This window comes from Ascaphus truei, chromosome 2 (genome assembly GCF_040206685.1).
Source record: "Ascaphus truei isolate aAscTru1 chromosome 2, aAscTru1.hap1, whole genome shotgun sequence".
Lineage (NCBI taxonomy): Eukaryota > Metazoa > Chordata > Amphibia > Anura > Ascaphidae > Ascaphus > Ascaphus truei.
Window position 1 is genome coordinate 374,542,838 of NC_134484.1, and position 13,254 is coordinate 374,556,091.

A 13,254-nucleotide genomic window follows, 5' to 3' on the forward strand; every position below is an offset into this window, starting at 1 on the left:
CTTCCCGACATGCATACCGGTGCCGGTAGCAGCTCCTCGACACGTGGGCCAATAGGAAGCCATAAGAGAGGACATTGTGGCTTCCTATTGGCCTGCTGGACATTTAAGCCACCATTTTGATAGCCCCGGAGCTGAAATTAAATTGGTTCAGCTCTGGAAAGCCCCTGCTTGAAACCTATAAGCACACTATAATACTAAAAAAAAAAGATTAAGAAAAGCAGGATTGCTGCTTTCATTGTAGCGGTTTGCCTTGTTTTCATCCAGCTGTTGCACCGATTTATAAACTATTAGGGCCGATTTACTAATTATTAATTAAGCCTTTCTATAGAAATGATGAAAAAATTGAAGTACAGTAAATGATTAAGATTTTTTTTTTTATGGAAGTAGGACTGACCTTTCATAGAATTTTTGACATTAAGAGAACCCACGGTGTATAGTTGCATTGCATAATTTACATTGCAGGCAACTATGAATGGTCTCATAAATGTGTCACATGTTGTAGCAGGGGTGCGCAACTATTTTTGCTGTGCCCCTCCCCCCCCCCCCTCTGCCAGCTCTCCTCCGTTGTTGCGCCCCCCCCCCCTTACCTCATGCAGCGTCAAATGACGCCACCTCACATGACCCGCGGTGTCATTTGACGTCACGTTATCATGGCAACCTTGACGTCAAACCCATGGTCACATGTCCTGAAGCCGGCTGAATCCCGGTAAGTACAGGTTGCAGAGGCCTCGCGCGGTCCCCCGGCATTTAATTTAAATGCCTTGGGGAAGAGCTCGGGACCTCTGCAACCGCCTGCGCCACCCAGTTTGCGCACCGCTGTGCTATAGCAATCCCAGGATTGGCATTAACACTGAAACAGTATGTGAACTAAGGCTTTGAATAGCAAGAGTACAAAAAAATGGCAAAACGGCTTCTTTGATTCCTGTTCGTGGAGCAGCAATAATACTGTAGCTTGCATTGTTATTACCAAACTGCTGCGATCCTTATGTGCTTGCAATCAGACAGCACCATCTGTGCCTGTGCAATATTTGCACAGATAAGCAGCAGAATTAAACACTCACACTGTGATCCAAAAAATATTCTTTATAGCACTATTCTTTCATAAAATATTCAAGTACACATTCAATGCGGGACATCGGCAGTACCCATTTCCCTTCAATCCTTTCACAGAAGACTTTAAGGACTAGGGGATGTGATGTGTATACGCCTAACTAGCTTCACTTGGCTTAAAATTTCCACACCCTGCATGCGTCATGTAAACTCTGTGCCTGGCAGGTGCCTCTTTTTGCCCTATGGAAGTAGGGCTGATCTTGCAGGGGGCTGTTTAGTGCTGTCCTGAGAAGCGCTGGGTTTAGTTTCCTGATCACTGCAGCTGTGATATCTTAACTGGGATTGCACTGTTGAAGTCCAAAAAGAAGGGGCCCTCCTGTGCGGGCAGGAACGTGGTGGGTATGAGGTTGTAAACGCCCGCGGGTACATTCTCCAGCTCTAGATAGGAGAATCCGCACCTGAAGAGAGGAGATGAACAGCAAGTTAAAATGAAGATGCAGTAAGAACTGTTTTTTACTGGGTTATTTACAGATCTCTTGCTCGAGGCAACTTTATGGACCTAAAAACTTAAGATGTCATTCAAAAGAACATACAGGTGGTCCTCGCTATCCGACGGCCGCTTTCCGTCGAATGCCTTATCCGATGCCGCATAGTGCAGTCCGCTGGACGCATTGTGCGACGTCGGACCCGCTTATCTGATACCGCCACGATTAACATGGACCCGCAATCCGACGGTCTGTTATCCGACGGCGGTTTGCGGGATGCACAACGTCGGATAAGCGAGGACCGGCTGTATATATTAGCTTTATACCAGTGTGTCCCTTAAATCTATCACCCGCATCTACTACATGAAAACATATGAAAGCCGCCCCCTCTCTGGCTCCTGATTGCTTGTTTGTAGAATACATTTTCACAATAAAATGATCTTGCTCCCTCACGCTTTCTTTACTAGCATAAAATCCTATTATAAATACGTTGATCTGCTGTAAATCTGTAACATGTATGACTGCCAATGAATATAAATGATTACAGTACAGTACCTGTAATCGCCACTGGTTGTTTTCTGGAAACCAGATGGTCCTGGATCTCCTGTTGCAGATACTGTAATAACTTCAAAGCCAACGCTGTATTGTCTGCATAACAAAAGGAGCAGAGAGTATGTGTTGGTGACTTCCATGAATGACAGAACAATCCCATCTGCTCTTTCTGCATCAGGGGGGAAGAAGCAACTCAACATCCAGGAGAGGGCAAGATAGAGATTAAAACCTCTGTGCTATTAAAGGATGTTGTATTGTATGTCTTTATTTATATAGCGCCATTAATGTACATAGCGCTTCACAGTAGTAATACACGTAGTAATCAAATAAATAACAGATAATATAAATAACAGGTCATGGGAGTAAGTGCTACAGGCATAACAGTAACATTAAGGAAGAGGAGTCCCTGCTCCGAGGAGCTTACAATCTAATTGGTAGGTAGGGGAACATATAGAGACAGTAGGAGGGAATTCTGGTAAGTGCGTCTGCAGGGGGCAAAGATTTATGTAACATGTGTCCAGTATTAGCCACAGTGCTATTCATATGCTTTTTTAAGCAAGTGTGTCTTAAGGTGGGTCTTAAAGGTGGATAGAGAGGGTGCTAGTCGGGTACTGAGGGGAAGGGCATTCCAGAGGTGTGGGGCAGTCAGTGAAAAAGGTTTAAGGCGGGAGAGGGCTTTAGATACAAAGGGGGTAGAAAGAAGACATCCTTGAGAAGAACGCAAGAGTCTGGATGGTGCATAGCGAGAAATTAGGGCTGAGATGTAAGGAGGGGCAGAAGAGTGTAAAGCTTTAAAAGTGAGGAGAAGAATGGAGTGTGAGATGCGGGATTTGATCGGAAGCCAGGAGAGGGATTTCATGAGGGGAGATGCTGAGACAGATTTAGGAAAGAGTAGAGTGATTCTGGCAGCAGCGTTTAGGATAGATTGTAGGGGAGACAGGTTAGAGGCAGGAATGCCGGACAGCAGGAGGTTACTGTAATCAAGACGGGAGAGAATGAGGGCCTGAGTCAGAGTTTTAGCAGTCGAGCAACAGAGGAATCCTACCAGGTTATACCTGTCTGGAAGAGACGCGCAGTAAGAGAGAGACTGATTCTGTCACTCTCCCTGCGCGCCTCTAACAGGCGATCACGGGGGTTTTATTTTAATATTACAGTATGGTAGCAGGGGGTCTCCAAAGCTGAACCACATTGATTTCAGGTCCGGGGCCCCCTGCTTCCTGAGTTACAGGCCCCATTATGAAGTGCCGTATCCCGGCGGCCATGTTTAAATTCTCCCGCAGCCCACGTGATCGGGGGATTTAAACCAAGCAGAGGGATACAAACACCCCATAACAGGGATTGTAACTCGGGAAGCAGGGGGTCCCCGGAGCTGAAATCAATGCCATTCAGCTCCGGAGACCACCTGCTACAATACTGTAATATTAAAATAAAATAAAAGCAGTTTCATTACCTTAGCGGCTAACTGCTAAGGCAATGAAGGGGTTAAGCAGGACTACCTGGTTTATTGGGGGAGAGGGGGTGAGTGAAGAGGGTAATTGCCCCAGGGTGGGTGGTTAGGCCTACCGGGAAAGTCGCGGGAGGGGTTAACCCCTTCATTACCATAGCGGTAGTAACCGCTATGGTAATGAAGGGGTTAACCCGTCCCACTGCCCTCCTGAGAGATGAACTACCCACCCTGGAGCAACTACCCCTTTCACTCAATCCCTTTACCCCCAATAAACATTACAATACAAACATCAATCCCCCCCCTCCATCCAGTACAGTAATGGGCAAAATCCCTATTATCCATATCTGGATGAATAGCTCATTTGCCCATTAAAAAAAAAAAAAAAATGCTAATAAACCAATTGATTTGCACAGTGCCACACCAATGCCCTATGAGTACCCCATAATGGGGCCTGTACCTTGGGAATCAGCAGATCCCCGGACCTGAAATCAATGCGGTTCAGCTCTGGAGACCCCCTGCTACATTATTGTAATATTAAAATAAAAACCCCGCGATCACCTGTTAGAGGCATGCAGGCCGAGTGACTGATTCAGTCTATCTCTGACTGCGTGTTACTTACAGACAGGTATAACCTGGTAGAATTTACACATTGCGAGTCCCATTCAAACGCAGGAACCCCCGCTGTGTTAATCCCGATGGGTCATTAAGTCTGCTTCAGCCCATCTTGCAAGGTTTTTTATCGGAATCTCAAAGTTTTTCCCGAGATGTGGTCGAATACCGGTGGCTGCATCTGTATGAGTATTTCATCAGGAAGCAATTTAACCCCTAGCTAACCTATTTGCAGACATTTTCATTGAGATTTTGTAGGAATAAAAATCTGTTACCAGCTATTGATAGGCTTATCTTTAGCCAAGATGGAATTAAAAAAAACCTCCATTATATACAGTAAAAATAGGAAAGTGTTAGTTCTTGATGTGGTATAAAGAGGCAGGTTGTATACTGGTATTTTGTTTTGTATCCGAATTTATAATTAGCAGCACTTATGACTACTAATTCAATAAACATGTCTAAATTTGATATATATATATATATATATATATATATATATATATATATATATATATATATATATATATATATATAGCAACTGTAAATATTCCTGTATATTCATTTGCATGTCTTAGACAGGTCTGCAACCCTGTCTTTCACCATTATCACCCAGCAAACAGCACTTCCACTGCAGCAAGGGATTCTGGGAAATGACATGCAAATGAGCACACAGTGCCACTTTTTATCTCATGCTCACATTACATGAGCAACCCTTAGTCAATGCATGCTGCTTTAAACACAGCTTTTAAGCAAGGACTTGGGAGATGCAAAGTCAGTTAACCCACTCACAGACATGTTTCAACCTTGATGGGTATCATCAGTGTGAGGTTGGCTCGCTGACATTTGCTCAAATGAGATAAGAGTAGGTAATCACCACGACTATTAAGGTTATGGTGGGTAAAAAAAGTGACTAAAACCCTCCACAGTAAAGCATAAAGCAACTGTAAATATTCCTGTATATTCATTTGCATGTCTTAGACAGGTCTGCAACCCTGTCTTTCACCATTATCACCCAGCAAACAGCACTTCCACTGCAGCAAGGGATTCTGGGAAATGACATGCAAATGAGCACACAGTGCCACTTTTTATCTCATGCTCACATTACATGAGCAACCCTTAGTCAATGCATGCTGCTTTAAACACAGCTTTTAAGCAAGGACTTGGGAGATGCAAAGTCAGTTAACCCACTCACAGACATGTTTCAACTTTGATGGGTATCATCAGTGTGAGGTTGGCTCGCTGACATTTGCTCAAATGAGATAAGAGTAGGTAATCACCACGACTATTAAGGTTATGGTGGGTAAAAAAAGTGACTAAAACCCTCCACAGTAAAGCATAAAGCAACTGTAAATATTCCTGTATATTCATTTGCATGTCTTAGACAGGTCTGCAACCCTGTCTTTCACCATTATCACCCAGCAAACAGCACTTCCACTGCAGCAAGGGATTCTGGGAAATGACATGCAAATATATATATATATATATACACACAAACACAAACACACACACACACACACACACACACACACACACACACACTTTATTTATCTACATATACACATCTACTATATATTTCTGAATGTTTCTGTGTGTCATTATGCACGCCCAAACTATAAGAGCTAGAACAACCAAACTTGGAAGGATTAGTTTATGTATCAAAATAAGGCAAACTGTCATGGTTTGGATCCTCTGAAACACTCCAAAGGGGGCGCTGCTAGGAACGCTGGCGCTATTACAATTTCTCAAGCAAGTCAGCCACTCGGTGTTGTACCTGGTAGGCTATGTATCTGGCACGTGACATCATTCTGGTGAGATCATAATACAAATAGCCTGGTGGCAGATAAGGAGTCAGATAGCTATAAAGTTTACACAGAAAGCAGACGAGGAAAGAAACAAGAGGAAGTCAGTTGGCACGTGAGGAGAAAGTAAGATTGCTGGAGGAGAGATGGAAAGAATTGGGGACATCATAAGGCAGTGATTCCCAACTAGGGTGGGGTAATTGACGGAAGGTAGGGGTGAGTAAGAGAAGGGAGGGGGGCGGGAGGGAGTGAGTGAGGAAAAGAGGGAGTAAGAGTGAGACGCAAGGGATAAATACATGCAAGGCGGGAGGGGGGGAGAGTTAGTGAGACGGATGGGAGAGAAATACATGGGTAGAGGGTGGGAAATAGAGGTGGCTTGTGAGGTGTGAAATTTTGTGACTGACCCCTGTCGAACCTAATATGTAAGAACAAGCAGAGAATAAACTCCAAAGACCGATGCTCCAAATAGTGCAAACAGATTCTACAATGTCCACAATAAAGATGATAATAAAATGATATAAGCGCTGCTGATCAATATCCTGAATCTTAAACATGAACCGGGGAGTAAGACTGTACACACGAGACTCGGCATCAGGGCAGGGCCACAATATGGTAAGGAGACAAGCTAACAGTGGAGCCTTGTTCCCTGCACGGAACCATGTAACCGGCCAACCACAGTTAATCTCCGCCACTACCCTCACACATCCCGGCGTCTCATACACAGCCACGCAACCCCGCAAAGAATAAGTACTCACGATCTTGACTCGTCGAGTTCAATCCTCAAACGCTGCAAATGGGAAGTTCATCAGGTGCGCTATAGAGCGTGCTCTAGCCGGATAATCAGGTAAGAAAGAAAGTATTGGTTAGGGCGGTTCACAGCTCACCGTGGGGGAACAATCAAATTACTTTGACAAAGTCCTATTGGTGGACGAAACGCGTCAGAGTTACTCTGTGGCAGATCCACTTCTACATGCACTGAATAAACAACCTTTTTTTCTCATTGCGTTTGGACACATTTTATTGTACCCCCACGGTGAGCTGTGAACCGCCCAAACCAATACTTTCTTTTGAACCTATTATGTATCAGTCAGATAGGGGTTCCCTGAGATTTTTCGAAATACTTCAAGGGTTCCTCCAAACAAAAAAGGTTGGAAATCACGGTCATAAGGTATTAAAGGAAAGTGATGGGAGGAGGAAGGGGAGTAGGGGTGGTGAAAGAAGGAAGAGTGAGAGAGGAAGAGAGATCCAGGCTTTATGACTCCAGAGTACTGCAACCCGTGCACTTTAGCTACTATATATTTATTCCACCTTCTCCACCCTCTCTTTACCTCCTTCTGATAATAGAATGCAGCAAGGGAGGGTAAGAGGCCGGGCAGTGATCAAAGCCGCAAGTTTGCCTTGAGCCAGAGAAGGGTGGCCATACCCCAGATATAATGCCCTCTAATGCAGCACCTGCTTTTTTTCGGACTTTGATCTCTCGAACTCCATCGGCAATCTCTCAAAGCACAATTGACAAAGGTTCTGCAACCAGAGGTGAGCTTCATGTTAAGGGTCATTCTGCTCATGAGACGCAGTTAATGACTCGGAAGTATAGTGCAGGTTCTGTCTTATTGGGATTTGCTGTGAAATTACACTTATATATTAGCAATAGGAAACTATTTGATTGATTGCAGTATTAGGGATCAGAATGTACGCAGGCATGTTGTGTTTTTACACAAGGAGAAGCTGTTATACGAATATGAAGACTTGGTGCACAGAGAACAGAATGACAAACCTTGGTCCTCTCAGCTCCAGCAGTAAGGGTCCAGCTTTCTCCATGTTAAACTGGTAGATAGGGTTATTCTTGTGGGTGTCTCTGAAATTGCCACAGCCCCCAGCACTCTGACCTTTCCACTGTCCATTAATCTGGAAAGCAACACACAAAAAAATTGAAAAATAAATAAATCATGAAATAATGAAAAAAAATCAGATGTTCACTGCTAGTGTTGGGTGTAAAATAGCAGCAGCTCCCTTACCCGCTTGTTTATGGTGTATGGTGTAGGAATCTTGGAAAATGTAGACTTGCAAGCTGAATACACCTATAAACACAAAAATATGTGCATACACCAATATCAGAATAAGCATTATCTTTACGAAAAGATCATTTCAAGTACTCTCGGTGGCGGATAAACGTTTGCGTCAAAATGTCCTAGACCGTATTAGACGAGGTGCCTGATGTCCTCATACTTACCCTGAGGGTATAGTGGATTGTGTTCTGTTTCTCATACTGAGATACCACCAGCGTGAATGTGTGAGTCCCAGGTGAGGTCAACGTCATTTTTGTCAAGTAGTGAGGACTGTTGATCCTGATTCCATCTATGTAGGGGGCAGGGTCAGCTAGACAAAGCACACATTGTTTTGTTAACTTCTTTATATTTGCAGTCAAGGATAAATATTTATCTCTGCAGGAGAACACAATGGAAAAATACAGAGCTAAGTATGTATAGTTACAAGCATTAGAGCAATAGTATATATATATAAAAAAATATATATATATATATATTTCCCCCCCATTCAATATGTGCATCAATACAATTTGCACACTGACAAGTGATTAGTTAAGCTGCAGATCGATCCGTTCTCCTGTAATCGATCGCTTGCTCCGGGTTATTTAATTCAGTTCTTGCACAGCATTCTGGGCAATGTAGTCCTGGAATATGATTGACTGGGCAGTTTCTAGATGCAATTGGTTCACTGCTAGAGAGAGGGCGGGTCTCAAGAGTCAGAGCCTATCAGAAGGGGAAGGGGGCTGTCACTTTGGAAATGCTTCCTACATTAGAAACAGCCATGGTTGGCTCAGACAGACATTCCTGGGGTTGGGGTACCCACAATTTGGCATTGATTGAAATAAATGCGTTCTCCTCTGACCTAGACAGACAGGTGCACGTTGAAACCTAGGGATACGGATAGGAAGTCAAGGGTCCGGATTTAGGCCCAGAACGGGGGCCTCCTCTGGGAGGGAGGAGACCGAGTCGGCAGTCAACACCACCCCCCCTGTCCCCCCTTTTAATGAATTTTTAAATTTTTGTCATTTCATTTTTTTAAATTTTTTATTTTAATATCTGTCAGTGTGTGATTTGTTCTTGCTTACTGTATGCCGGTATATACGAAATTGTTAAGTGCTTGATATGTTGGTGAATTTTCATGGAATATACAATGTTTGACGTAATGTTTTGATAATTCTCGATGGGGGAGACCCCTTGGGGGTATCCTCATAGACTCATTGTATTATTGTTCTGGAGAAAATAAATAAAATCAAAGTTGAAAAAAAAAAAATGTCTTTAAAACATTCTTTTTTTTTTTATTTTTCGTTTTAATTCTACAAGTATTTTCTCATAGTACAGAACTGATTAAAAAAAAAATGTATTCAACTCTTAATGCCATTTTTAATGAGTTTTAATATACTGAGCATCCTTTGATATCTATAGCAGGCTTTAGCCACCTCCCCAGCAGTGCAAGATCTTTTTAACACTTTCCTATTTGAGAAAATTTGATGCCAATATTCCCAGCAGTTTGAACTGCAAACTGTAACAATAGATAATGTTATCAGGATACATTGTGGCTGCTGAGTTACACTAAGTGAAGGATTGATTGAAAAGTAGCCAGGTAATTAGTTTTCAATAAAAGGTAAATCAAAGACTGTATATATTAAAAGAAAACAAGAATATATATATACAATTAATCTAAGTGTTATTAAAAAGGCAATCCAAGCAGAACTTTAATATATATATATATATATATATATATATATATATTCTTGTTTTCTTTTAATATATACACATATATATATATATATATATATATATATATACACTGTATATACATATATATATATTAAAAGAAAACAAGAAATATATATATATATATATATATATATATATATATATATATATATATATATATATATATTATTAAAGTTCTGCTTGGATTGCCTTTTTAATAACACTTAGATTAATTGTTGAAACTATATTACACCCAGTCATGTTGTATATTATATCACAGCTGGCAAGAAATATAATCTACTCACAAAGCATAGAACAGGGTGGCGCAAACTTTTTTCCCTGCGCCCCACTGTCGGCGTTCACCTCACCCCCCCTGTGCCCCCCTCACCCCGGCGTCATGACATCGCCATAGCAACATGACCTCACGGCATAATTTGACGCCGCGTTGCCATGTCGACGCGTGTGGAGCCAAGGTAAGTAAAGGTTTACAGAGGCCCTGCAGCTCCCCCGGCACTTAAATTAAGTGCCTTCAGGAAGCGCGCGTGGCCTCTGTAAACCGCGTGCCCCGCGCAGGCAGCCCCCCAGTTTGCGCGCCGCTGGCATAGAATATAAAGGCACACATTTTCACAATGTTCACGATGGAAGCAGTTCTACGTTGAGTCAGATGTCATGTCCATCTGATTTTCCGTCAAACACAACTTTATAATATCCTTTAGTGCCTGTACTACAGTAAACAAAATGAATGAATTTACATATAGAAATTACCACCTATAGTGTCAAATACATCCAGCAGTGCGGGAAGGTCAAACTACAAGTAAATATACATTGGTTTTCCAATACCACAGGTTCTGGAATACTGATCTATTTGGACCAGGAGTGGCCATCTACAGTCCTCCGGGGCCACCAACAGGTCAGGTTTTCAGGATATCCCTGCTTCAGCACAGGTTACTGAATATGTCAGTCGGAGACTGAGCCCCTGACGAAGCGACTTGTGCTGCAGCAGGGATGTCCTGAAAACCTGACTTGTTGGTGGCCCTTGAGGACTGGAGTTGGGCAGCCAGCCTTGCGCCTTAGACATACTGTATTCTATTAGACGAGCAGTCTCACAAAAAATATTTTGTATGCAACAAGAAAAATAAATACATCCCTTTAATCTTCCTCACTCAATTCGTGGTAAATTCATCCACAAAAGTCCTAACTTGATGTAAGATTTTGAAACCTTTCTGTTTCATTGTAATAGAAAAAAACTATGGGACCTATGCAGAGAACTGCGAGAATGGCCATTCGCCAGACCTAGAACTCGCCATATTTTTTGGCGGATTCCCCTCGCAGTATGCAGGAAGGTGCGCATATCAGGGAGAGGAATCCGGCAGAAAGATGGTGAGCCCTGGCGAGAAGGGCTCCGCTGGCGAGATCGGCCTCTCTCTGCACAAATCTCGCCGGCAATTAAAAAATGTTTACATTATTTATTTATTTATAAAATATTTTACCAGGAAGTAATACATTGAGAGTTACCTCTCGTTTTCAAGTATGTCCTGGGCACAGAGTAAAACAAAATAATACATGGTTACAAATACAGTTACATAAATGAACGAGGTATACATAATATACAAGACATTGCGTGCACAGTTAAAGAAAGTATATATTATGAGCGTATGAAACAGTTACAGACCAGATTAAAGTGTGAGACAGCCTTAGATTTGAAAGAACTTAAGCTTGTGGTGGATATGAGAGTCTCTGGTAGGTTGTTCCAGTTTTGGGGTGCACGGAAGGAGAAGGAGGAACGTCCGGATACTTTGTTGATACATTATACATTATACATATTTGGATACATTACAATTGTATTCAATTTGTAGATGTGCAGGGGGTCTCCGAAGATGAACCGCATTGATTTATGTCCGGGGACCCCCTGCTTCCCGAGATACAGGCCCCCGCTATGCATGGAGATAGCCCGATCACGTGACGCGGGACATTTCCATTCATAGGAGATACCGGCACCCCATAAAGGTGCCTGTATCTCGGGAAGCAGGGGGTCCCCGGACATAAAACCAACACGGTTCATGTCCGGAGACCCTCTGCACATGTACACTATTAATACAAATACATTAATGCTGCTTCATTACCTTAGCGGCTATCCGTTAAGGCAATGAAGGGGTTAAGTGACAGTAGCATGTTTATTGGGGACAATTGCCCCCAATAAACATTGCAAAACACAACACAATCAGCCTCTGTGCCCCCAACAACCCCTAAACCCCCCTTATATACCTAACCCATAGTTATTTTTTTAGGCACAGGAATGGTACTATAGGCTGGCGGTGGCCCTCGGGTGTTTCCGCAGGGGTCCCCGCTTGCCTGCAGTATCAAGTCTGTGCCCCAAAAAAATAATTTAAAAACACAAATACTTCAACATACATAAACCCCACCCCCCACCCCCGTGAGGCATAAGCATCATCAACCCTACACACCAGGAGGCCTACTCTCCGTCCCTTCGGGACAAAACCCCCTACCCCCATTCAAAACAATCTACATACCCGCAAAAACATAACAATTATTAAAAAGCTATACATAACCCACCCACAACATATTGCAAATATATTGTTGTGTTACTTAACCACTTAATAACAAGAACGCTTAAAAAGCGCTAAAGTTATTAATGGGTTAAGCCACCCTGCACCCATTCATTTGTAGAGTGGCTTCATCATTCACATATTTTTATATATATATATATATATATATATATATATATATATATATATATATATATATATATATATATATATATATATATATATATAAACCTGGCTGTGCTCAAAGCTGTGACCATGCAGCAAGGTTAAGCCTATAGAGAACCATGTTAAAAATGGTTTTTGAAGCAAAAAGTGACACTGTGTGCTCATTTGCATGTCATTTCCCAGAATCCCTTGCTGCAGTGGAAGTGCTGTATGCTGGGTGATAATGGGGAAAGGCGGGGTTGCAGACCTGCCTAAGACATGCAGATGAGAATACAGTTGTATTTGCATATTTGCTTTCCTGTGGAGGGTTTTTGTCACTTTTTTTACTCACCATAACTTAACTCAGTATTATGGTTGGCCCATCCTTTAGCTTCTTTGCATACCCAGTTAATCAACCCCACACTGATGAGACCCATTAAGGTCGAAACAGCTGTCTGTGGGTGCCTCGGCCTTTTGGCTAAGATCAAGGCGATATGAATGCTCCTCTCGGCCTGCACAGCTATGACCAAATGCAGTACCATCCTATTTGGGGCTTCAGTAGGAAAGGTCTGTGGCAAGCATTTGGCCCTCTAGCTCGTTGAGAGGTGGTGTCCAGGCCCCGGACCACAGAACCCCTGAGCCTTCGGGCTAAGGGGGGATGGCATTCGAACAACCAGCCCTTCGGGGCTGGGGTGCACCCGCACAACCCTCGAAAGAGGGGAGATGACGCGAACTCCCTTGCGGGCCTCGGGCCAGAGGGAGGAAGAGACGGATGTCCTGAATCCTAACGGAGGAAGGCATCAATGGAGACCTAGGCTTTCGGGCTGAAATCTTCAGGGA

The 13,254-nt window shown here is 42.9% G+C and overlaps 1 protein-coding gene across 1 annotated transcript in view; it reads right to left on the reverse strand.

The window, feature by feature from the left end:
• Positions 1–1,068: 1,068 nt before the first annotated feature.
• The window catches only part of CAPN7 (calpain 7), a 76,405-nt gene continuing 64,219 nt past the window's right edge, over positions 1,069–13,254 (reverse strand). The window contains exons 17-21 of the mRNA XM_075587080.1: positions 8,173–8,318; positions 7,958–8,020; positions 7,717–7,847; positions 2,091–2,183; positions 1,069–1,508 (exon numbers count right to left, since the gene is read on the reverse strand). Of these exons, the coding sequence (XP_075443195.1) occupies positions 1,364–1,508; positions 2,091–2,183; positions 7,717–7,847; positions 7,958–8,020; positions 8,173–8,318 (578 nt within the window). The 3' untranslated portion in view covers positions 1,069–1,363. The remainder of the gene's footprint in view (positions 1,509–2,090; positions 2,184–7,716; positions 7,848–7,957; positions 8,021–8,172; positions 8,319–13,254) is intronic.